Source organism: Ostrea edulis, chromosome 9 (genome assembly GCF_947568905.1).
Source record: "Ostrea edulis chromosome 9, xbOstEdul1.1, whole genome shotgun sequence".
NCBI lineage: Eukaryota > Metazoa > Mollusca > Bivalvia > Ostreida > Ostreidae > Ostrea > Ostrea edulis.
Window position 1 is genome coordinate 64,195,298 of NC_079172.1, and position 27,353 is coordinate 64,222,650.

At 36.2% G+C, this 27,353-nt stretch overlaps 2 protein-coding genes and 1 long non-coding RNA gene across 4 annotated transcripts in view; 1 reads left to right on the forward strand and 2 right to left on the reverse strand.

Moving 5' to 3' along the window:
- Positions 1–2,246: 2,246 nt before the first annotated feature.
- On the reverse strand, positions 2,247–16,469 carry LOC130050283 (uncharacterized). The gene is made up of 5 exons (XR_008798719.1): positions 15,393–16,469; positions 12,556–12,762; positions 10,256–10,402; positions 8,388–8,884; positions 2,247–2,459 (listed from the first exon to the last, which is right to left on the reverse strand). It is a non-coding gene; the product is annotated as an uncharacterized LOC130050283 (long non-coding RNA).
- LOC125659762 (E3 ubiquitin-protein ligase TRIM71-like) lies at positions 6,489–9,431 on the forward strand. The gene is made up of 2 exons (XM_048891536.2): positions 6,489–6,752; positions 7,225–9,431. Exon 2 carries the CDS (start codon positions 7,255–7,257, stop codon positions 8,911–8,913), a length of 1,659 nt encoding a protein of 552 aa, XP_048747493.1. The 5' UTR covers positions 6,489–6,752; positions 7,225–7,254; the 3' UTR covers positions 8,914–9,431.
- Positions 16,470–16,986: 517 nt separating the features above from the next.
- Positions 16,987–27,353, reverse strand: part of LOC125659753 (putative ankyrin repeat protein RF_0381) — a 73,468-nt gene continuing 63,101 nt past the window's right edge. Inside the window, exon 9 of one of the 2 annotated variants that reach the window (XM_048891524.2) lies at positions 16,987–21,858. In XM_048891524.2, the coding sequence (XP_048747481.2) occupies positions 19,382–21,858 (2,477 nt within the window). In that variant the 3' untranslated portion in view covers positions 16,987–19,381. The remainder of the gene's footprint in view (positions 21,859–27,353) is intronic. The other variant, XM_056149884.1, reaches the window with a different exon arrangement.

Below are 27,353 nucleotides of genomic sequence, written 5' to 3' on the forward strand. Positions count from 1 at the left end.
CTCTCTCTCTCTCTCTGGACATCTGTCTGTGAGAATAAGAACTTCAAGTTGTATTTGAATAGAAATTCCCACACATATGTTAAGACCGAAAAATGTTTTTTTACGATGTAATTTATCAAAATTTGATAAAAATTTTCTTCAGATTTAATTCAAATAAACTGTTTTTAAAATCAAAATGAATTCAATTTATCATCTATTTACACGAAACAAAATTTTACAAACATTCACATTTTACGATGAGTAGATGTCGTAAAACACCACTACGACTTGTTTATTACAACTAAAATAAAAAACATTTGTGCAAACACCAAATCATCTTCGCAAGCCAAGTGTCCGATTCGCTTACTCTCATCTACGAGTAAGCGGATTGGACACTTGGCTTGCGAAGATGACATCAAATTTATGGGCCGCAAACATTTTGAGAAGTGTAAGAACTAAATATCTTAAGAAAAGGTGTTCCAAAAAATTCCTTTGTTTAAAAGCGCACAGAAACTAGTAAAATTTAGATGAATTTCGATCAAATCTGGAGATGAACGAACTAAAGTGAAAATAATATACATAAAATTGGGTCTTTAAGAAAAGATTTTATGAGCCTATCCAATGAATAAAAGGACCCCCCCCCCCCCCAACGAAAACAACATTGTTAAAGATAAAATAATTTTTTCCAAAATTTCCCCCAAATATAGCCTTTTTAGATCGAACGTGTTTTTAATCGAACTAGATGTGTTAAAGATAACTGAATTTGAAAAGTCAGCTGTATATATTTCGCAGAGTAATATCAGCTCGTTCTAAATATCACTTAGTTTTAATTTAGTATCAAAAGCACTAAACATACTTTTAAATGTTGTACACATGTATATATACTATATATACTTACTTCGGTTCCAGCCTGTAGTCACCTCTACCTCAGTGATCACAACATTTACAAGTTTGGTAGAGGCCTTCCTGTTCTAAATCTCTGCAATTTTTTTTATAAATAATAATGATTGGTTTTATATAGCGCTTTTTCCAGCTGCTCAAAGCGCTTTAGAATACATTATTACCCCGGCAGACCTTATATCAATCTAGAACTTTCCCAGCTTCCAAGGAAGCATACAGTGCAAGCTGCTGATATAGGCGCTAGAGCACCAACATTCTATCAAAATCTTTCACTGCAGGGCCGTAAATTAACCTTCAATTTGGAGGAGGCAGGAAATTAGGCGGGGGTCTGGGGGCCGCCCAGGCCCCCAGACGCTGAGCACATTTTGTGCACACTGAACACGTTTCGTGCAAAATCCTTGATTCTAGGGCCTTCCAAGATGTTACTTGACTAACTCATTCTAAAAGAAAGATTTGGAATGCTTTTTAAGGGAGGTATCATGTTCTTAGTTATTGGAAACAACATAAATTCTAATGAACTTTAAATTTTAATTTTTTTTGGCTCAAAAGTTGGAGGAGGCAGCTGCCTCCTCCGCCTCCATGTAATTTACGGCCCTGCACTGTCTATAGCCAGGTACCCATTTTACACTTGGGTGGACTGAGGAAATTCGTGCCTTTCCCAAGGACACAACGTCGGCCCTGCCGCGGCCAGGACTTCAACCCACGACCTTTTGGTTGAGTCTGACAGCCTAACCACTAAGCCACCGACGCCATATGCGGTTGTAGTGAAGATTTTTGAATATTGGTAAATTTTTGGCAGTGTTTTTCCCACCCTTACGGCCCAAGGAATCCTGAAAATTACAATTTATACCACCTTGTCTCAAAGAAGCTTCATACCGAATATAAAAAGAATTGGATGATAGTTATCAAGAACTTAAAATGTATCCAATTGTTAACACCCGACGACGGCCGTAGACCAATTGCAATAGGATTAGGTTCAACAAAATTTATAAGACGTCGTTATTCATTTCTTTGATACCCCTGTTCTCATATAGGAATAACAGATACCATTAACTGTCTCGAGAGCCATCTAATTCACAGGTGCCCGTAAATGTAATAATTATCATTGGATCAAGCAAGCCACAAACATTATGCTTTTATAAAATATATTGTATTTTATATTTTATTGATCAACGTCAGTAAGAAAAACAAAAATAGAGAGATCACCCCAGTTTGAAGTCAAAACTTATTATCAATTTTTAATTTCTTTTCTTCAAATAAAAATCCCCCCCCCCCCACCGGGGGGGGGGGGGGGGGGGGGGCTCCTCTCTCTAGATCACGTAACACCACACCCAGAGACCCAGAGTCTATATTCTGTGGCATAAACTATACTACTCTGCATTTAACTCGTATTGATAACTAAAAGACAAGTTTATGTTGATGCAATAAAAATTCATTTATTTTCAAAAAGAAAAAAATATATGACAGGACTTCATCGAAGATTCCCACACTGTCCCACGTGTTGTGTAGAGGAAATATTTTTCAGGTGTCATTCTTCAATCTTTTCTATGGTCATACATCCGCAAGTAAGATTCGGATTCCTGAATAAAGAAAAAATAAAAATTAAAAAAAATCAGATCAACTTAACATTTATACGAATTCAATTTATGAACATTATTAATATGGAGCGCAAAATGAACGTAAAGTCAAATAATTAAATATATCTTTAATCATTTGACGATATCAAATTCATTTATCGCAATAATTGGAGTTAATGTGTGCATCAATTCAATTGTTGAGAGGCCTGATTGATTTGATGCGTGAATTAATTAAATTAATACGCGCATCAACTCAATTGCTCACGAAAATTAATTTAGAGTTTAGTATAGATAATTTGATGATTAAAGATATCTTCAATTTTTGAGTTGAATTTAACGCTCCCTATATTAATGGACTTCAGAACATACAAATCAGAATTTTCAACCAAATACATGTACCATGTGACTGTCACAAATCAGAGTTTCAATCTAATATCACGTGACTGTCGTAAAGCCCATAACGCTAAACAAGAACCGATACATAAGATGTACAGTTAGCTCAACGTACACCTGCCTTCAGACAAAGACCTGTAATTACAATAGTAAAAATGTTACAACTTGAAGAAGGATTAATTGATTGGATTTCGCTAATCAACATTATAACCACATTGACAATGATTGCATCACAAGGCCACAATCAAGTTAGAAAACACGGAAATCAAACTTGGATCCGCTCCCGAATCTGATAGATTTGATTTGGTAGATTTAGCAGAGGGTCAGAAATCTGATACGGGTATCGTTTTATCTTTGTTCAAACTATGTCAGACATGTGGTTCTACAACATTCCATTTAAATTGTTAAAAGTAACATCCAGATATTGTGGCCATTTACTTTGGGGGGGTGGGGGGGTGGGGGGTTAAATTGTCCTTCTATAAACAAATAGTTCTACATTTGGGTTGGCAGATGCAGGAAATTTGAAAGGGACAGTGTGTTAGATGGCCTTGGACTCCTTTGATGCCCTCTAGAAGGTGAATACCTCCTCTCATTTCAGCTGTTGTGTTTTAAAAAGTCATCATCGTACTGTATCGTATATTCCATATGTACACAGATTAAAATAGCGTCACCTACACATCATATGGATAGCAATGACGAAACACGAATTCTATTAGAAATTGTATACAACCTTTACCTTAACAGCTGGTGTTTTTATTATTATTACTATTACTTTTTTTTTAACCTGCGCTTTAACACTTTAACTTACGGGTACCTGTAAAGAGCGAAAAGAAATCGAAACGAAATCTACCGAAACGAAATGAAATCTACCGAAACGAAACGAAACCCACCGAAACGAAACCTACCGAAACGAAACAGACTGTACATGTATAATCGAACCTTTTAAATCATAATAATTAACAAGAGGCCCATGGGCCACATCGCTCACCTGAGTCACCTTGGTCCATATCAGAAGACTTTTTATATATATTTGCATGTAAAACCGTAGTCCTTATTATGGCCCCAACCTACCCCTGGAGGCCATAGTTTTTGCAAACTTGAATCTACACTATGTCAGAAAGCTTTCATGTAAATGTGAACTTCTTTGGCCCAATGGTTCACGAGAAGAAGATATTTGAAGATTTTTCCTATATATTTGTATGTAAAACTTTGATCCCCCCTTGTGGTCCCATCCTACCCCTAGGGGCCATGATTTGAACAAACTTGAATCTGCACTATATCAGAAAGCTTTCATGTAAATATCAGCTTTTCTGGCTCAGTGGTTCTTGAGAAGAAGATTTTTTTTTTTTTAAAAACTCCTATATATTTGTATGTAAAACTTTGATCCCCTATTGTGGCCCCACCCTACAACAGGGGGCCATGATTTGAACAAACTTAACTCTGCTCTATGTTAGGAAGCTGTTCATGTGAATATCAGCTTTTCTGGCTCAGTGGTTCTTGAGAAGAAGATTCTTAAAGAATGTCCCTATATATTTGTATGCAAAACTTTGATCCCCCTTGTAGCCCCATCCAACCCCCAGGGGCCATGATTTGAACAAACTTGAATCTGCACTATGTCAGAAAGCTTTCATGTAAATATCAGCTTTTCTGGCTTAGTGGTTCTTGAGAAGATTTTTAAAGATTTTTCCTATATATTTGTATGTAAAACTTTGATCCCCTATTGTGGCCCCATCCGACCCCCGGGGGCCAGGATTTTAACACTTTAGAATCTGTACTATATCAGGAAGCTGTCATATAAATCTCAGCTTTTCTGGCCCAGTGGTTCTTGAGAAGAAGATTTTTAAAGATTTTTCCTATATATTTGTATGTAAAACTTTGATCCCCTATTGTGGCCCCATCCGACCCCCGGGGGCCAGGATTTGAACAATTTAGAATTTGCACTATATCAGAAAGCTTTCATGTAAATATCAGCTTTTCTGGCTCAGTGGTTCTTGAGAAGAAGATTTTTTTTTTTTAAATTCCTATATATTTGTATGTAAAACTTTGATCCCCTATTGTGGCCCCATCCAACCCCAGGCGCCCATGATTTGAACAAACTTGAATCTGCAATATGTCAGGAAGCTTTCAGGTAAATTTCAGCTCTTCTGGCCCAGTGGTTCTTGAGAAGAAGATTTTTAAATGACCCCACCCTATTTTTGCATTTTTGTGATTATCTCCCCTTTGAAAGGGACATGGCCCTTCATTTGAACAAACTTGAAAGCCCTTCACCCAAGGATGCTTTTGGCCAAGTTAGGTTGAAATTGGCCCAGTGGTTCTGGAGAAGAAGTCGAAAATGTGAAAAATTTACGGACAGACGGACGCCGGACAAAATGTGATCAGAATAGCTCTCTTGAACCTTCGGTTCAGGTGAGCTAAAAATGTTATCTTAGGCCCCTGTGAAAGTTACCACATATAAATAAAATTCGGCTCCCCTGATATACGCTTTGGGCTTGACTGATACAAAGTTTTAAAAGTTGGAAAAGGGGGAGTGGGTGGGTGAGTAAGCACAAATTACATATCCGAAGTTGATTAAATACCATGTGAAATTAGTTTCGGATCAATAAATTTCAGAACGGAGAGTTACAGTCTCAGAGGTCTTAAGAAACACACTAAACGAGGGGTGGGGTCGCCGGCGTTGGATCCGCCTAAACTGAGTTTGGGTATAGATATATTGTTTGAAGAAGCTGGTGTCCGAGAAAGTTTGTTTTATGCAATATCAGGAAGAGGTCTGCATTTTGTAAAATCAAAAGGCTTATGAACAAGGGAAGCATGAATTACAAAGAGAACGGGAGGACATACTCAGAATCCATCGTTTGATATACTACATACAAATACACAATATCCACATGTATACATGTAGATTTGTCTTTAGAGCAAAAAACACTGAAACAGGTATTTATGCCCAATCGCGGATCCAGCGCCGGCGAACCCACCCCTCGTTAAGTGTGTTTCCCCAGACCTCTGACCTGTGAGACTGTAACCCTCTGTTCTGAAATTTATGGATCTGAAACTAATTGCACATGGTATTTAATCGGATATGTACTTTGTGATTACTCCCCCCCCCCTCCCTTCCAATTTAAAAAAAAATTGTATAAGTCAAGCCCAAAGCCTACATCACAGGGGAGGCGAATTTTATTTATATGTGGTAACTTTCACAGGGGCCTAAGATACCATTTTAAATAATTATAATTAAAAGAGTTCGGTTGTACAATCTGTTTCGTTTCGGTAGATTTCGTTTCGTTTCGGTAGATTTCGTTTTGTTTCGCACTTTACAGGTACCCTTAACTTACTCCAAACTTTCAAAATGTAATTATTTTACATGGTCTGATTTTTATTCGCTGTCAAAATGGCATTTCAATCTGATTGGGGGGGTGGGGGGGGGGGGGGGGTCTGCACCTATCACATGCTCTGCACATTTTAGCTTCACAATACTCAACACTGAAGTTATCATGGGGTCGGGGAGGTGATGTCCCGGGGGATCTCCTGTGATATTGCGTATGATTGCACCGAGCAGAAATCCTTGGATTCCAGCATGAAGTGAAAGATCTGTTAATCAGCATTGGAAAATATGACGCGCACTTACCGATTAGTCATGATGTTTTAAAATACCCCCCCCCCCCCCCTCCCCCCATTTTGCAACAGTGTATAAAACATAAATGTTTTAAAGCATTAATAAAACAAATTGTGTGCACCAATGTTATATGTATATGAAATGTGGGTCAATGTGGACTTTAAATCTATTGAAGCAGTCGATAACACGTACTTAGGTAGTGTACACAGGGTCGATCTCGTCACGTACAGGTATTTAAAGCACGGGACTACACTGATGGTCGAAAGAACAGGGAGGCCATGTTGGATTTACAGGTGAGACAAACATATTACTATCATATTTAAATATGTATACGCATCGCAGTGCCACCAAATCATTATTTTGAATGATCAAATTCATTAATGAGACACCGGTCATTATAAATCCTTGAATTTTAGAAATTTCGGGGATGGGGATGTCGTAAAGGGTATATTTGTAATATTCTATTAAAATGCTATAATTCAGGGGTGGGTGCGGGGGATTTGAAATGCCGTGATCGTTAAACATGTAATATATCTGTTACATTTATCTATCATGATAATCTATCTTGGTATAATTCTAGCTGTAAATTAATTTAACCTGTTACATGTATATTGAAGTTCCCATCTAAACGATTTATATCCAATGTTTATTTCTAAACGATTTATATCCAATGTTTATTTCTAAACGATTTATATCCAATGTTTAGTTCATGTCCTGCAATTGAAAACTGACACTAAAATATAATATTCATTTCTTTAATGACAGTGAACTACTCATGTGACCCAGACACCAGACATGCTGCACCCCCGGCGCAGTGCCCAGGACGTCCTACTGTGCGACGCCTGTGAAACTGCCCCCCTACAGAGTCACTGTGAACGTTGTAATATAAATCTCTGTACTAACTGTGTAGGAAAACATCTCTTGGATTCGTCTAGAAAACACCGCGTCATACCGTTCATAGAGAAAAGTTCTACTCCTAACTACCCAAAATGTCCAAGCCACCCCGACAAACAATGTGAACTTTACTGTGAGAAATGCGACCTTCCCGTCTGTTCTACCTGCGTCGCCTCTGGTCAACATGAAGGTCACAAGTTATCAGAAGTTATGAAAAAACTCAGCGCTAAAACACAGGATTTACGAAAAGATTTGGAAGAACTCGAGACCAGAATTCACCCCCGATATGAAGAAATTGTCTCCAATGTCCAAACTGAGAAAGCCCAGATAGAAACGAAGTACGGGAAACTGACCACAGCTGCCGACCAACATGGAGAAGTCTTACACCGGGAGATTACCGCCATTGTCAACCAACGGAAATCCGACATTGCGGAGATGAAAACTAAACATCTGGCTGCCTTAAATAAAAACACAGATGAAATCTCACACAGTATTACTGAACTCAAACAAATCATTTTAAATCTGAAGGCAATATTGGAATCCAATGACGTCTCCCTAATCTCTACCTACAAATCTAGGAATGCCGAGTTCAGGAAATTACCACCAAAAGTCCAAGTTACATTACCAAGTTTGTCAGCTCAGAAAATAAACACAGAACAGCTCCGTGAAATGTTTGGTTCTCTGTCGCCATTATCCATTAACACAGAAGAACAAGGCTACACAATGAAGTCAGCAGAAGCTGTGTCGTCTCCTCCAGTCAAACCACTGCTTGATGAACCGCGCGTCACCGCCACTATAGACACTGGGTATAGCGGACTATACGGTGTTAGCTGTGTCAGTGAAGAACAAGTATGGACACACGGGGGTAACGAAACCATGAAGCTCCTCAACCTCCGGGGTAAACTACTGACATCAATACAAACCAAGTCAGGGGACGAACCGCGGGAAATAACAGTGACACGGGACGGGGATCTTGTTTATACTGACGATTATGATAACACTATAAACCTGGTCAAGAATAAAAAGATACAGACCGTGATCACACTACAGGGGTGGATACCTCGCGGTGTCTGCCGTACCGCCTCTGATGATCTCCTGGTTACCATGGACAGTGATGATGGAAAACAATCCAAAGTCGTGCGTTACTCCGGCTCCACAGAGAAACAAAGCATTCAGTTTGATGATCAGGGTCGTTCTCTCTATTCATCTGCTTGTTACATCAGTGAAAACAGGAACCTGGATATCTGTGTGGTTGACTGGGATGTTGATGCAGTAGTGGTGGTTAATCAGTCAGGAAAACTCCGATTTAGATACACTGGTCATCCCTCTAATACCGAGCAATCATTTGATCCACGCGGCATCACTACAGACAGCCAGAGTCACATCCTGACAGCAGACTGGGACAATCACCGTATCCACATCCTAGATCAGGACGGACAGTTCCTCCGTTACATTCACTGTGATTTACGCGGTCCATTAGGTTTATGTGTGGACATCAGAGACAACCTCTTTGTGGCTGAGTGTGTCACTGCTAAAGTGAAGAAAATCCAATATCTATAAACACAGTGTTAATTACACATCTCAACACAGTGTTAATTACACATCTCAACACTGTGTTAATTACACATTTAAAAACCATGTTAATTACATCTATCAACACAGTGAAAATTACACATCTAGAAACCATGTTAATTACAGATATAAACCAGTGTTAATTACAGTTTTAAAGACAGTGTTAATTACAGATGTGTGTCAATTACAGAAGTGTTTGTGATGTGTAATTAACATGTGTATTGACAGTAGATTTGTATCTTAGAGAACTCTGTTAGATTGAGTGTTAATTATATCTTTTTATATCTGTATTATGTTTGATGTATATTTTATAGATAAACAGTACTTGGAGTACAGGCTTACATTATGACTGAGTACTTAGATTTGTATCTTAGAGAACTTTGTTAGATTGTTTGTTTAATTATATTTTTTTAATATCTGTATTATGTAGATAAAGATTATTCTGTTTGTTAATTATATCTGTACTATTTTTCAATGTATATATCATAGATAAACATTTACTAGAATACAGTCTTACATTATGACCGAGTACTTACTTAGATATGTAGTACATCTGATCTTACATTATGACTGAGTACTTAGATATGTAGTACATCTGATCTTACATTATGACTGAGTACTTAAATATGTAGTACATCTGATCTTACATTATGACTGAGTACTTACTTAGATATGTAGTACATCTGATCTTACATTATGACTGAGTACTTAGATATGTAGTACATCTGATCTTACATTATGACTGAGTACATAGATATATAGTACATCTGATCTTATATTATGACTGAGTACTTAAATATGTAGTACATCTGATCTTACATTATGACTGAGTACTTACTTAGATATGTAGTACATCTGATCTTACATTATGACTGAGTACTTACTTAGCTATGCAGTACATCTGATCTTACATTATGACTGAGTACTTACTTAGATATGTAGTACATCTGATCTTACATTATGACTGAGTACTTACTTAGCTATGTAGTACATCTGATCTTACATTATGACTGAGTACTTACTTAGATATGTAGTACATCTGATCTTACATTATGACTGAGTACTTACTTAGCTATGTAGAACATCTGATCTATGACTGAGTACTTACTTAGATATGTAGTACATCTGATCTTACATTATGACTGAGTACGTACTTAGATATGTAGTACATCTGATCTTACATTATGACTGAGTACTTACTTAGATATGTAGTACATCTGATCTTACATTATGACTGAGTACTTAGATATGTAGTACATCTGATCTTACATTATGACTGAGTACTTAGATATGTAGTACATCTGATCTTACAATATGACTGAGTACTTACTTAGATATGTAGTATATCTGATCTTACAGTCCGTACTTAGCTGTATAGTACAGTAACAGATAGTGACCCCCAAACGTCCGGATCCAAGGTCACAATCTTCTGTTTACCATTACTGATGTCACAACATGTATCTAAATCTCCACAGTCCTACAAAATCAACACAGACAAATAGAAATCTTATCTAACTGAATTATTTCAATCAATTACCTCTACAAAGTACATACTTGATTTTGTCTCTGTTGATAATTCTGTACTGAATGCTGCACTTATTGATGGTAAAACTATGATTTACCTTTAAAGGATTTTACAAATTCATTTTCGTGAATTTTAAAAGATAATTTATTAATCTTTATTCCTATGAAAAATTGTGACCCAAAGGAACCCAACATACTTGAAAATGAATTCAAAGATGCCTCAACACCAATATGACTAACAAGACCTTGCTGTTCTGGATAAGACCAAGGTCACAAGGTCCTAGATCGTGGTATATCTTGTCATAAAAAATCATAAAACTACATACAAAATATGAAAGCTCTCTCTTAAATAGGTCAGCTCCCTCTTAAATAGGTCAGGGGATACTGAATAGGTCATAATTTTATTACAAGTAGGTCAAACTTCCAGGTCAAGGTCACAAGGTGAAACATCAAATTATAACAAGTTCTTGCCATAAAGAATATATACATAAAATATCGATGTTTTAACTTAAATAGGTCAAGAGATATTGATTAGGTAAGATATTCAAGAAAATGGGTCAAGGTCACAAAATAATATACATTTGTATGTTTTGTCAAAAAGAATCAATATACAAAATAGGAAAGCCCTACCTTGAATACTTCTGAAGATATTTAACAGGTTACATTTTTTTAAAAGCAAGTCAAATTCTAAGGTCACAAGTTCAAAGGTCATAGTATGAAATGGAAGGTCTTGCCATAAGTAATTTATATACAAACTATGAAGGATCCTCAGATAGTTCAGGATATAATGAATAAGTCAGAGATTTGAAAAGTAGGTTCAACTCCAAGGTCACAAGGTCAAACTTCATAAAAAAAATAAGGTATTCCCACAAAGAATCTATGTACAAAGCATAAAAACCCTTGCTAAAAAGTTCAAGAGATATTTTTAAAGAGTTTTTCTATATGTCAGCATGTAACACTTTGATCCCCTATTGTAGCCCTACTCTACTCCAGGGACTATGAATTTGTACAAACTTGGGATCTACTCTATATCAGGAAGGTATTGTTTAGATTTCCACTTTTCTGGCTCTGTTGTTCTTGAAAAGAAGATTTTTAAAGATTTTCCCTATTTACTTGTACGTAAAACTTTGATCCTATATTGTGGCCCCACCCTACACTTGGAAGCCATGATTTTTACAAACTTTAATTTGCACTATCTCAGGAAGCTTTCATGTAAATTTGAAGTTTCCTGGCCCGATGTTCTTGAGAAGATTTTTCACATATATTTGTATGTAAAAACCTTTATCCCCTATCATAGCCTTACTCTTACCCCCTGGACAATGATTTTAACAAACTTGAATATGCATTATGTCAGGAAGATTTCATGTAAATTTAAACTTTTCTGCACCAGTGATTCTTGAGAAGACTTTTTAAAGATTTTGCCTATATATTTCCATGTAAAACTTTTATCCCATTGTGGCCCCACCCTACCCCACGGGGCCATGATTTTGACAAAATTAAATGTGTACTATCGATATCGCAGGAAGCTTTCATGTGAATTTGAGCTTTCCTGGCCTTGTGGTTTTTGAGAAGATTTTTAAAGATTTTCCCAAATATATTTTTATGTAAAAATGTGATTCCCTATTGTGACCCCACCCTAACCTCAGGGGCCATGATTTTAACAAACGTGAATCAGCACTATGTTAGAAAGATGTCATGTAAATTTGAACTTTCCTGGCCCTGTTGTTCTTGAGAAGGAGATATTAAAATGATCCCACCTTATGTTTTTCATTTTTCATGATTATTTCCCGTTTGGAAGGGGTATGACTCTTTATTTTAGCAAACTTCAATCCCCTTCATCTATTGATGATTTGTACCAAGTTTAATTGAAATTGCCATGTGGTTCTGGAGAAGAAAATGAAAAATTTACGGAGAGACAGACGGACGGTCAGAGACAACAGGTGATCAGAATAGCTCACTTAAGTTTTCTGCTCAGGTGAGCAAAAAATCTACAAAAATTAACAATTCAGCAAAGAGCAAGGTAGATTGAAATCATTGAAAACAAAAGCTGCTCTAGAGTTCAAATGAAAAGTTATAAATTAAATGTCTCCTGCTTGTGGGACTAACCAGTCATTTATCTGGACCACACTGTTCATCAGTGAATTTGGAATTCGGTGCACTGGAATGGTCAGGGCATTATCCAGAATTAGTTGGAAGTCCAGCAGACTGAATTTGGTGTGGGTCCTGGAATTTGGGAAGAACTATACATCCAATCGTCTCCTCGCACTATACTTTGATCTTCACGCAGTCAAGTTCAACCATAATCTCTCCGATCTATCAAAAGAAAGGTTTTCTCATATTATATCAGACAAACTCCTTAAAGAACAGGAATCCTTGTAACATAAAATTCTCCATCCTGGACACAGAAAAATTGTCTGAAACCACAAGAAAATTATAAGTACAGTGTATATTCATTTCAGCATTTGAATAAATCATCATTGTGGTTCTGATCTTTAACAAAAAAAAAATAACCTTTCTGAGGTGGATCCAAAAACGTGGATGGAGTGGTTTGAAAAGCCTAAGATTGTAAACAAGACAAATTTTGCTAAAAAAGATTTAACCAATTGGGGGGACTCCCTCTAAATCCGCTACTGCATTTAATAATTGATTTTATGCGTCATTACATGTAAATCACTCTAGTGGTTCATTTATCACCAACACCCTGCTATCTTTCTTATTTACACAATGTTTTATATCATTTATCACCAACACCCTGCTATTTTTCTTATTTACACAATGTTTTACATCATTTATCACCAACACACTGCTATCTTTCTTATTTACACAATGTTTTATAGCATTTATCACCAACACCCTGCTATGTTTCTTATTTACACAATGTTTTATATCATTTATCACCAACACCCTGCTATCTTTCTTATTTACACAATGTTTTACATCATTTATCACCAACACCCTGCTATCTTTCTTATTTACACAATGTTTTATATCATTTATCACCAACACCCTACTATCTTTCTTATTTACACAATGTTTTATATCATTTATCACCAACATCCTGCTATCTTTCTTATTTACACAATGTTTTATATCATTTATCATCAACACCCTGCTATCTTTCTTATTTACATAATGTTTTATATCATTTATCACCAACACCCTGCTATCTTTCTTATTTACATAATGTTTTATATCATTTATCACCAACACCCTGCTATCTTTCTTATTTACATAATGTTTTATATCATTTATCACCAACACCCTGCTATTTTTCTTATTTACACAATGTTTTATATCATTTATCACCAACACCCTGCTATCTTTCTTATTTACACAATGTTTTAAATCATTTATCACCAACATCCTGCTATCTTTCTTATTTACACAATGTTATAGTTCATGCCTCCTGATATTATCTGGAGTTTATCGGATATCATTAATCACTTGAAGATATCATTTATTCAATTATTCAATTGATGCATCAAATCTATTATTGTTTTCATACATTAAAATGGTGCATACATGCAGTCTAATCATTGACCTCATCAATTGAATTGATGAGATTGATCACTGTTCGTTGTCTTCACATTTCATGCACATATTAATTGAACTAATGACAGCAATAATTAATTTGATGTACACATGAATTTAGTTATTGCATCCAATGAATTAATATGCACATCAAATCAATAATATTGTTCTCAACAATTGAATTAATGTGCACATCAATGTGATGGAATTATTGCTTGCAATATGATACAATAAGTGTTTTAACTAAAATAACTATTGCATACAACATTTGAATTAATGACATCATTTATATAATTGAAGAGGATAATAATTCAATTATTGTGCTCAATAATTATTATTGCTTGAATTGATTGATGCATGTATTATCAAATTATTGCTCTCTTCTTAGTAATTGAATTATAACTTGATTCAATTTCATCGTTGATAGCAGGAATTCATTTGAAGAGAGTAACAATTCAATTATTGCAACAATTCAACAGAATAATTAATGTCTTAACAACTTAATTATTGTATGCAATAATTCGGAATTAACGAAATCATTAATTATTTGAAGAGATCTTTAATTCAACTGTCGCATGCATCAATGCTATCTTCAAATGATTAATAATCATTTGAGTTGATCTATCAGTCGGGCTATTCTACACAACTTCTAGGTCCCTGGCCCAAGAACCATGGGGTGAACAAACTTGACTCTATACATTAAATGAGGATGGTTGCAATTCAGTTTGACAAACTGTAGAAATGTGGTTTATGAGGAAATATTCTTAATGATATATTCCTCTACATTCATATGTAGAACTAACAGCCCCCAGTTATTGCCCCACACTGAAACTATGGTCCATGAATTGAACCATCATGTCAGAATCTACAGTACATGGGGATACCTGCTCAACAATCTGATCTATCGTAGTCTTGCGGTTTTGGAGATTATTCCCTACATATTCCTATATTAAACTTGTAAACCTTGGACTCATGATTTGAACTGTTCTACTTTTTCTGGAAGAGTTGAGGAGATTTTTTGAAACTTTCCACTGTAACTTGATTATTTCACCTTGGAAGAGAGAAACAAGATGATTTATTTGAGAAAAAAGAGGCCTGAATCCCCTTCTATCAGAACTCTTACCCCCCCCCCCTTCCTTCAAAAAGTACTTGTCACTGTTTCCCTGTTACCTCATCTTGACCGTTAACTAAATTTAAAAAATATGCGAATCCCTTTCATTCAAGATACGGGTCATCAGAAAACGTGGTCTAGTTGTTAGGAAGCAGTTTAAGATGTGAAACAGATGACAGATAACAAAGTTTACAAGAAAACCTCTCTAAAAGCTAAAAGAATTCTTGTGTATTAAGCAAAAGTTTATAATATGTGTTGTGACTTTTCAAAAAAAAAAAAGCTTATTTATTTAGTTTGGCACCTGAAAGAATACTACGTATACTCCTGGATTAACAGTTTTGTGGTACACGTGAGAATTGTGCTGCAGAGGCATATTTCCCTGTCTCTGATAGTTCAGAATTTGTCTGTATAACTGGTGGAATTTCAGTCAATAGTGTGGTCAGATACTCCATCATCACCCTGCAAATCAACAATAGAAACATTAAGTTTGTGATATGAATTTTGACAATGACTCTAGATATGTACTAGAAAGTCTTTAAGATGATTTTTTGGTGTGGTGCTAATAATATCACTGTCTTTGGAAGGGAACACTGTAGTGATCAGCCTGTTTGTCCGTGTGTTCATCCGTGCATTGACAGTTTTAAAGACTTTTGTCTATTCCGACAGCTATTGATTTGAAAATTTCTACATGATCAATGGGTTGCAGATCTAGCTTGAGTTTGGGCTTTTTGATCATTATTTGAAAGAGTTATGGACCTTGATGAAACTAAGAGGAACTGTAAGTTATTTAACAAATTTTTAATCCATATAAAAATTGTTCCTGGCGACGAGGGAAGAGGTGTTCAACTTCACTGGTTTATCTATTCAAAAACCATGAAAACACCAGAAATAGCCTCAAAGCCCTTATTTTATTTGATTATGTACTACGCATGCGCATATATGAATTGATTTCCATATGCTTTTTAGATTCACTATGAGTTAATCTTTCAGAAATTTGACAAGAAAATATTTGCAACACAAAATAATTTTTCTCCATAAAAACCGGACAGAATTCGGTCAAAACCGTACCTACTTCTTTGTAAAGGGATGTGCATGTCTAACTAGAACAGTGTAGTTACAATAGAAATTAAGCCCTTGGAAAATTCAGGAAATACGGTTATGTTAGTGTTACGTCATCTTTCTACTGAAGAAGTAAATATCGAACTCGAGAGCAATCTAGGTAACAGGTGTCAATCAAGTATCACACAACCGCTTGATAAGAGGAAGGGTATACCAATAGTTTCCGTTCATTCCAAACGCTGATAAAAACAAAATAAGTTGCCATTGCTTTATTGGGTCATATTTGTATTTTTTCAGATACGGCAATTCCAGTGAATTACATCATTATTACTATTACAGTTTATATATATATATATATATATATATATATATATATATATATATATATAAAAGCACTAAAGTTCCAACAACACCCGATACCCCAGAGTGTCGGATCCACAACATGGATACAAGGTCAAATACAAAAAATTATACAAAGCACTAAAATGACCAACGACACGAACAACGAGATTGTCTCGTTGTTCGTGTCGTTGGTCATTTTAGTGCTTTGTATATATATATATCAACGACGTTTTATTTATATAACAATAATAAAATTCATTCATCTGTCGATTCGATATATCCCCGTGAACTCGAAATATACATCACCAGAGTCGTCCACGTCTGCTTCATACCTAGATATTTTATTGAAAATAAATATTAACAGCAAACAAACAACTCAACATGATGTTAAACGGAATTATTTCAGCTTTTCCGTCGTTAACTTCCCATATTTATGTAGCAATATTTCATTATCACCTGCATATTGTGTTTAACACCTGTTAAAACGATTTGGAACTTTTACAAATTTTAATTCTACAAAATTAATCATAGATATATAAACATACAATAATACGTAAGTACACAACAGAGATCTTTAGAAAGTTCTACTCAACTTGTCTATATTGATCAGCTTGTCGGTGAACCTGTTCAGGTATCCTCACACACGCGTTAATTATACGAATTCCAGATCTCACAGATGCGCAATTCCAGCTAGATGATCGAACCAGGCACTTCCACGGACCAGCGGATTACGAAGTGCTTTCATTTTAGCGAGATTACTTCCATTTTCTTTTCCAGACGCAACACTACTCCTGCAGACGATCACACACTCCACCTGTCACGTCATCCGATCACACACGAAGCTTTCCAAGTGACGTCACAAATACATAAAAACATAACAGTTGATACAACAGTTTATGCAAATATATAACTAGATTATTGTAACAATATATCTCAACTGATTCGATACGCAAGAGCTTGTTCTGCGCATGTTCATGGTGCAGGGGTTTCAATAGTCTCGTTTTTGCAAATTCTATGGTCGTTCTAACAATCTAGTTTGCCATTACAACTTAACATTGGGTCAACTGCTATCTGACTTGTTCATATCGATTCTTAGGCGGTCCTTGGCACACTGATTTTGACTACTGATAAATCCGTGTACCTGATTGAGATATAGGGCTCACGGCGGGTGTGACAGGTCCACAGGTTATGCGTACTCCTCCTAGATAACCGATTCCTCCTCTGGTATATCCTGGGGTCCGTGTTTGCCCAACTCTATATTTTACACTGCTTATGAGAATTACGAGATTGATCAGTGTTTTTGTACAATAATATTTAAAATTTAAATGTATATACATAAATCAACCAAAGCAACAACAAATTTAAAACAAAACATACCCATGAACCTCTTGATAATGCCATTGCTATACCATTGTCTTTGACCTTGGTATGTTTGATATTAATATCATATTCTTGCAATAATAAACCCCATCTTGGGAGTCTTTGATTCCTGTTTGACATTTTATGCATTTTAAGTGAGAGGGATGTGATCCGTAAAACAAGAATTGGATACACCGTAACATTCAAATAAACATCAAAATGTTATAAAGTTAATAACAAAGCAAGGCACCCCTTTTCAATGATTGAATAATTTTGTGGACATTTTGTAAGTTTCTTTGAAAAATATGAAACAAATTCATATACATTGTCATAATTTTCTTGAAACAAAGCAGCACCGATTCCTACATCGCTAGCATGTACATTAAGCTTAAATAGCTTAGAATCTGGAACCGAAAGAATTGGATTACTCATGAGAACAGATTTAATTTTACAAAATGATTCATCGCAGTCCTTTGTCCATACAAATTTAGCCCTCGTTTGCAATAAATTGGTAAGTAGACGAACTGTTGGACAACATTTTCTGTAAAAACCTGTCATGCCCAAAATCTTATTAACTCTTTCTTGTTTGTAGGAATCGGCAACTTTGAAATAGCCTCCACTTTAGCCGTAATAGTTGTAACATAGCCTTGATCTATTTTATGACATAAATAATCTACAGAAACATGACAACATTTACTCTTTGCAAGGTACACTGTTACGTTCGCTTTTTGCCAGAATGTCTAAGAATGCACGATCTGGAGATGTTCCTCCCATGTGTCACTCCAGATGATAACATCATCAATGTAGGCTTTACATCCTAGAAGGTCATGTAAAAGGGAATGAATAATCCGCTGAAAGGTCGCTGGAGCATTTTTCATACCAAACGACATCACTTTGTATTTAAAGATGCCATCGGGAGTCACAAATGCAGATATTTCTTTGGCTCTCTCAGTCAATGGCACTTGCCAGTAACCCTTCAACAGGTCAAATTCACTGACAAATTTGGTATTCCAAATCCAAACAGAATATTCACACATAAAAATAATAATTCCAAAATCATAGTTCTCAGAATAATAATCCAAAATGCACAAAAAGTGTCTAACCAGAACTTTTGATCATACGAATTTTAGTATATCTATAAGAGCAAAGAATTTTCTAGTACAATCTTGAAAGAAAATGATGCAACCATTACGTAATCTTTCTACTAAAAATAACATGAGGTTCTAGTACAATCTTGGTCACAGGTGTCAATTTTAATGTAAAGAAAATAAACATGAGATTTTTTAACACTCTAGGTCGACCCAGTACAAATAGTACTATACATAACAACTGTTAATTCATCCTAAACGTCAATTGGTGATAATGTGATGTATAATGCTATATCACGTGTACTTCATAATGCTTTTACCTACTGAGCAAACGTTATGCCATTTTATAAAAGAGACGTTCATCATCAAATGATTATTACCTTTCTACAAACATGGGTCTTACTTTATGTACTCTTATTGTAAATACAAAATACAACTTGTGCTAATTTTCTGCTGATATTTTAACACCATGATCGTCCAGTAGTTGTAGAATCTTAACATTTCCTCCTCGAGCGGCAAAAACTGCAGTATTCTGATCACTATTAGCCACACTGTGTAGAAGATCAGGGTATATTTGGATGATATAACGACACATATCTAGGTTTGAGTTTAAACATGCCACATGGAGAATGTTCCAGCCGTAATTGCTTTCTTGTCTGACGTTTATTTCATTACCTGCCAGTAATTGTAAAATTTTAACGTTTCCACCTCGAGCGGCGTGTAGGGCAGCGTTCCATCCTGTGTTATCTACACTGTGTAGAAGATCAGGGTATTGTTGGATGATGTAACGGCTCATTTTCAAGTTAGAGGTTCCACATGCAACGTGAAGAATGTTCCACCCTTCATTGTTTTTATGTGTGACGTCTACTTCATTATTTGGCAGTAGTTGTAAAATTTCAACATTTCCTCCTCCAGCGGCGTATAGGGCAACATTCCATCCTGTATTATCTACACTGTATAGAAGATCAGGGTATGTTTTGATGATATAACGACTCATTTCTACGTTAGAGGTTCGGCATGCCACATGAAGAATGTTGCAGCCTTCATTGTTTTTATGTTTGACGTCTACTTTATTATTTGCCAGTAGTTGTAGAATTTCAACGTTTCCCCCACGAGCGGCATGTAGAGCAGCATTCCATCCAACATTACTGGCACCGTTGAGAAGCTCAGGGAATGTTTTGATGATATAACGACTCATTTTTACATTAGAGGTTCCACATGCCACGTGAATAATGTTCCAGCCTTCATTGTTTTTATGTTTAACGTCTACACCATTGTCTACCAAATGTTGTAGCATTTCAACATTTCCTCTAACAGCAGCGTGTAGGGCAGCATTCCATCCTGTGTTATCTACACTGTGTAGAAGATAACGGTATGTTTTGATGATATAACGACTCATTTCGAAGTTAGAGGTTTCACATGCCACGTGAAGAATGTTCCAGCCGTTATTGTCTTTATGATTGATATCTGCTTCCTTATCTGCCAGTAATTGTAGAATTTCAACGTTTCCACCTCGAGCGGCGTGTAGGGCAGCGTTCCATCCTGTGTTATCTACACTGTGTAGAAGATCAGGGTATTGTTGGGTGATGTAACGGCTCATTTTCAAGTTGGAGGTTCCACATGCCACGTGAAGAATGTTCCAGCCACTTTTGTCCCTATGTGTGACGACTACTTCCTTTTTTGCCAGTAATTCTAAAATTTCAACATTTCCTCCCTCCGCGGCGTGTAGAGCAGCATTCCATCCAACATTACATACATTATGTAGCAGCTCAGGGTATGTATGGATGACATAACGGCTCATTTCAACGTTAGAGGTTCTACATGCTACGTGTAGAATGTTCCAGCCTTTAATGCATTTTTGTTTAACATCTATTTCATTTCCTGCCAGTAGTTGTAGAATTCTAACGTTTCCTCCACAAGCAGCATGTAGAGCAGCATTCCAATGATCATTACTGACACTGTGAAGAAGGTCAGGGTACGTTTTGATGACGTGGCGACTCATTTCTAGGTTAGAGGTTCGACATGCCACGTGAAGAATGTTCCATCCGTTTTTGTCTTTATGTCTGACGTCTATTTCATTATCTGCTAAACATTGAAGAACTTCAAAGTTTCCTCCTCGAACAGCGTGTAGGGCAGCGTTCCATCCTGTGTTATCTACACTGTGTAGAAGATCAGAGTATTGTTGGGTGATGTAACGGCTCATTTTCAAGTTAGAGGTTCCACATGCAACGTGAAGAATGTTCCACCCTTCATTGTTCTTATGTGTGACGTCTACTGCATTATCTGCCAGCAGTTGTAAAATTTCAACATTTCCTCCTCCAGCGGCGTATAGGGCAGCATTCCATCCATTATTCTCTACACTGTGTAGAAGATCGGGGTATGTTCGGATGACATGGCGACTCATTTCTAGGTTAGACGTTAAACATGCCACATGAAGAATGTTCCAGCCATTGTTATTTTTATGTTTGAGGTCTACTTTATTTTCTGCCAGTAGTTTTAAAATTTCAGTATTTCCCCCTCGAGCAGCGTGTAGAGCAGCGTTCCATCCATCATTATCTGCACTGTGTAGAAGATCAGGGTATTCTTGGGTGATGTAACGACTCATTTCTAAGTTAGAGTTTACACATGCCGTGTGAAGAATATTCCAGCCGTCGTTACTTTTATGTTTGACGTCTACTTTATGTTCTGCCAGTAATTGTAAAATTTTAACGTTTCCACCTCGAGCGGCGTGTAGGGCAGCGTTCCATCCTGTATTATCTACACTGTGTAGAAGATCAGGGTATGTTTGGATAAGATGTTTACACATTTCTAGCTTCGCATTCTTGCAGGCTTCATGTAATACATTAGACCCATCATCTCCATTATGGTGGTCCTTTTTGTTATCAGTTGTTTGTAGAGACGTGATATATCCTCCATTTTCTAATAATGTAGAGAATGATTAATCAAGTTTGTTACTATGAGTTGATTTCTCTATGAAATGAAATTGAAAGATTAAAAAAAATACGAGCAGAAATTTTAAGAAAGGGCTATTCAAGGGCCACTGTATAACTATTCGCATCCTCCATTGGTACACGCTTGGGATATGGAAATTCCACCGAGGGAACAGATATTACAGTATAGGAAGAATCTTAAACCAAAAAAAAAAAAACCAAAAAAATATTTCGTTTAAACTTAAATAAACATGAATTTGAATGCAAGCAGGAGTAAAATTCAGAAAACAGCATAAATAAAAGTTTATGTTATATATTTCAAACTTGAAACGTATAGCATAGACTATGTGTTGTTACAACAGCAAGTTTTCCCCACAAAATATTTTTCCTCACCATGTAATGTAAATCATAACAAGAGGCCCAGGGGGCTTATAGGTCACCTGAGTATCATGTAACAACCTTCCAATGTTTGAATTAGGTTTGTGTTTAAATATAAGAATTTTACTTTTGGATGGAAGAAACATTGAATAGCTATGTGGTCAGCCCCGCCTTTGCACCAGAACCCCTGACCCAGGGGCCATAAATTTCAGTTTTGAAAGAAGCATCCTTGATCATACTATTAGTTTGTCTACTTAATACCCAGCAGCAGAGGAGAAGATTTTCAAAGAAATAAAATGCATTTTCACTATATGATCAATAGGGCCCCACCCTAATACCAGAACCCCTGACCCAGGGGCCATGAATTTCACAATTTTGAAAGAGGCATCCTTGCTCATCATAACCATGCTATTGGTTTGTCTACTTAATACCCAAGGACAGAGAAGAAGATTTTCAAAGAAATAATGCATTTTCACTATATGACTTATAGAGCCCCACCCTAGCACCAGAACCCCTGATCCAGGGGCCATGAATTTCACAATTTTTAACAAGAGGTACTGTGAGCAATGCTCACTAAGAATACTCCCCGCTTACCCCAATCTCCCAAAGGGTGTTGGTAATAGGTATAAACTACCTCTTTTCTGAGTGTTGCTACTTCGATGTCCAGTGCGCATGACCATTGACCTTTAGACCCCAAAATCGATAGGGAACATCTTCATCCCATGGGTAGTCCATATGTATGATATGGTGACTGTAGGTGGAAAGGATAACGCTTTAGAGCCCGGAAACCATATTGCTACTTCAATGTCCAGTGCGCGTGACCTTTGACCTTTTGACCTCAAAATCGATAGGGATCATCTTCATCTCATGGGTAGTCCATATATATGATATGGTGACTGTAGGTGGAAAGGATAACGCTTTAGAGCCCGGAAACCATATTGCTACTTCAATGTCCAGTGCGCTTGACCTTTGACCTTTTGACCCCAAAATCGATAGGGAACATCTTCATCCCATGGGTAGTCCATATGTTTGATATGGTGACTGTAGGTGGAAAGGGTAACGCTTTAGAGCCCGGAAACCATATTGCTACTTCGATGTCCAGTGTGCTTGACCTTTTGACCCCAAAATCAATAGGGAACATCTTCATCCCATGGGTAGTCCATATATATGATATGGTGACGGTAGGTGGAAAGGATAATGCTTTAGAGCCCGGAAACCATTGCGTCTACAGACGGACGGACGGACGGACGGACGGACGGACAACCTGATTCCAGTATACCCCCCCCCCCCACACACAACTTGTTGCGGGTGGTATAAAGAGGCATCCTTGCTCATCATTACCATGCTATTAGTTTGTCTACTTAATACCCAGAGAAGAAGATTTTCAAAGAATTTCTACATTTCTACATTTTCACTATATGACCAATAGAGCCCCATCCTAACACAAGAACCCCTGCCCCAGGGGCCATGAATTTCACAATTTTGGTAGAGGGCTCAACGCGCATTATAATTATGCCCACAGTTTGGCTTCTTGATGTCCAGGAGTAAAGAAGAAGATTTTTTAAAATTACACTCATTTTGATGGTTTTTGCCCCACCCCTCAGGCCCCAGGGGGGCAGGGACCACGAATTTCACAATTTTTGTTCCCCTCCACCCACAGATGCTATATGCCAAAATTGGTTGAAATTGGTTCAAGGGTTTCAGAGAAGAAGCTGAAAATGTTCAAATGTTAACGCACGACGAAAACAGATAACAATAGGTCACCTGAATGAATTCAGGTGACCTAAAAAGCGAAACAATTTTAAAGCTACCTGAACGATTTAGTTGAAATGACACTTCCCAAATTCATTTGTTATTATGTCTCCAAAATCCATGTCACTACATAGACATTCATTGATTTCACGAATTTATGAAAATCTTATATACCAGAGAGGACCCCCTTTTTATAGTCACATAATCATAACAATCGCATGATCCGATACTTATACATTTCTAAAGCTCTTGCAATAAATCGATTCGACACAAGTAAAGTAAAGTATGGGATCCATAGCATTGAAATATAAAATACAGACTGTGGACAAAAATATTCGCACGGGCGATGGCGGTCATTTGTTTTAACGGTAAGTGAACATGGTTTTGGAGTGTCTGAACAGGACAAATAACTTGTAAATGCAAAAATATTGTAAATAACCATTTCGTTTCTTTCAACAATCAATAAGAATAAATAAAAGAATGTCAAGTACCTTAATACTTCCTAATATACCCTCGTGCCCTTTGAACTTGGTGCACTCATTGTGGAAGGGTGCATACAGAGTTTGTATAATTTACAGTATATAAAGTCTAAAGAGCTAGAGCCACGAAAGGTCAAAATCGGCCTGTATTTTTATGAAAAATTATCTGAAACTTAACAAATAAATATTGCACTAAATATTGTTAATATACATCGTAGTAAATATATTCATATCAAAATGTTAATTATGTGACGTCATAACTGTGCCGTAGATGTCATAACACGTGACGTTTGCACATTTTTCTCTAAAAATGACAAATTTTGGAACTTTGATTCAAAATTTCAGTTTGGCCACATTCAACGAACAAATTAAAAATTCTGACATGGGTAAAGAAATGAAAACTGCACAAATGAATGTTGGATTCAATTTGTTCGATGACAGTGGCCATACGTAAATTTCTTGTTTTAGGTCTTTCACAAACATAATTTATCGAATGATGATAGTTTCTCATTTAAAAAATAGACGTGTCCTTATAAAACATTATAAAATGATAGATTTTCACATAGGATCTCAAAGCATAATTATATCCCAATTATTTTGAAAAGTTTTATGTACATCTATGATCGAGGAATGAAATATAGATTTCGGATGATCATCGTCGAATTATGTGATGACAATAATCAGTTCAACATTGATATTTGGACAGTGTATGTCTTTGCTTTTAGGTCCAACTTATCTCAAATGTTGAATATGATAATAAAATAATTAAAAGACACCAATTATCTTCTTGTGTTCTTTTTATTTCGCCGATACATTGATGTTTAACTGTCACATAAATGTAAACATGAAAGCGCTCTACAATCATAGGGAGATAATTCGATCAACATAGCATTTGTATTGAGCTTATTTTACTACGAGCAATAACGTAAACCATGACGATATTTGGACAATGAGTTGTCTGAATACACAATATTTTTCTGTATAAAACTTTTCGTGGTTGTAATCTTGCTCATATCGAAATTAATTAAATAGTTGTTGTTATAATTTATAAAATCAAAACCGTAAACGGACCGGATGCAGCGGCACGAATTTTTAAAACAACAATTCCTCCAGAATTCCAGAGTTAATAGGTAAGTGATTACAGTTTGTTACCTAAATTTATTATTTAACGACTTGGCTTTATATATAGAAACATATGATCAACATTTCAGTCCCTTTTTGCTCTAGATAGGCCTATACGGTATACTGCGGTACCTAGATTTCGTCTTAGGTTTTAGGAATAGCAATTTGGAGTGTTGGTCAAGAATCACTAGCCCCCATTTTAACTTTTTTTTTACCAACCTTTAGAAGAAATGCTGCGGAAAGGGTGTGAAATAAAATTCTAAAGCCTTTAAACACTCACTCTCTTTAAAAAAAATACCAGATCCGCCACTGTTTTGACAGATCGCCGATGTATACATCTGACATGTAAACAAATGGCTGGGACTGGGCGTCAACATGCCGTGCTCAGTACATGGGCTAGTTTTATGATCATCGAATTATACTTTGATATCTTGAGTAAAGTACAGTATCGTATTTTTCCCATGTTTAATAACCATCCCCCAAATATAACATTTAAAACGAGTTAGTGAACCTAAAGATAGGCCTATAGGATTTCGCAGACGATTGAAGTTCTTGTTACAAGACGAGCCTATTTAGATCTATAACTAAGCCGTGCAGATAAATATAAATATGAAATTAATGTTGTATGCTCGTAGATAATATCAAAATACTTACCTACACCGTAATGTTTATGATACAAAAAAATCTTGTTGAATATTACAGACATATTATATATAAATTGTAGCTTAATAAAGACTTATATATAACTTATACATGCAATAAAGTAAGTCACAGTGGCGCAGTGGTTAACGCACAGATGGGATATTACTGTTTATCTTTTAACATGGTTTTATTGTAAAATGTTAAACCAGATCTGAAACTGTGATATTCATTGTGATGACTGTGTAAATTGTATGTTGATCAATAAAAAAAAAAAAAAAAAAACAAAAAAAAAAAAAACGCACTAGATCTACAAGCGAAGGGTCCGTAGTTCGAATCCCCTGACAACTGTATTTTTTTCCCCAATATATACGAGTAACCAGAAATCTATAAAGTTATTTAAGAAGCAAGAAATCAGTTTTGATTACCACGCAAAATAATCTGTATATTACGAAAAATATGATATTGTTTTCTGTGTATGAAATTGGTTAATTAGTTTTGATTAATGAATTCAAAAGCAGTGGTAGATTTGTTTGGGGATTGCAATCCCCACCCCACCGGTAAAAATTCTTCAACCCCCCCCCCTTTTTACGCGTGACAACTCCTTTCCCTGATTAGTACACAGTACAGTAAATTAAGCTGTACATTTCAGTATGTATATCCGATATAATGTTAAACGCTGAGCTTAATTATAAGTAATCATTATAACATTTTATTACGAAGATGTGTAGAAATGCGTGTAATGTAAAGACAGCTGCTGAACGATATTATAAACCGCGTAAACCATAAAATATAGATAAAGTTGAATATTCGTTTATTTTAGAATGCCTGGAACAGGACCTAAGTATTTTCCATGTGTTTTATGCAACAAAAGAACAAAGCCACGAGAAAGAAGGAAAATAACTTTAACCTGAAATTCGCTTTCTACAAAAACACTTTTTTGTCTCTGTCAAACATGAACATGACACATTGTGCAATGCATGTAGACACAAATACTACGCTTCGGACAGAAAATCTACAAATTCTAAATCGGAAGAAGGAGCTGACGACAACTACTGCCCAACACCGAAACGTCCTAGATCTAGTAGTGTACTCACAAATCCCCCATCTGTCT

What these genes read in the sequence shown, in the direction of transcription:
- LOC125659762 (XM_048891536.2), top strand. Translation starts at nt 7,255, where the DNA reads ATGCTGCACCCCCGGCGCAGTGCCCAGGACGTCCTACTGTGCGACGCC.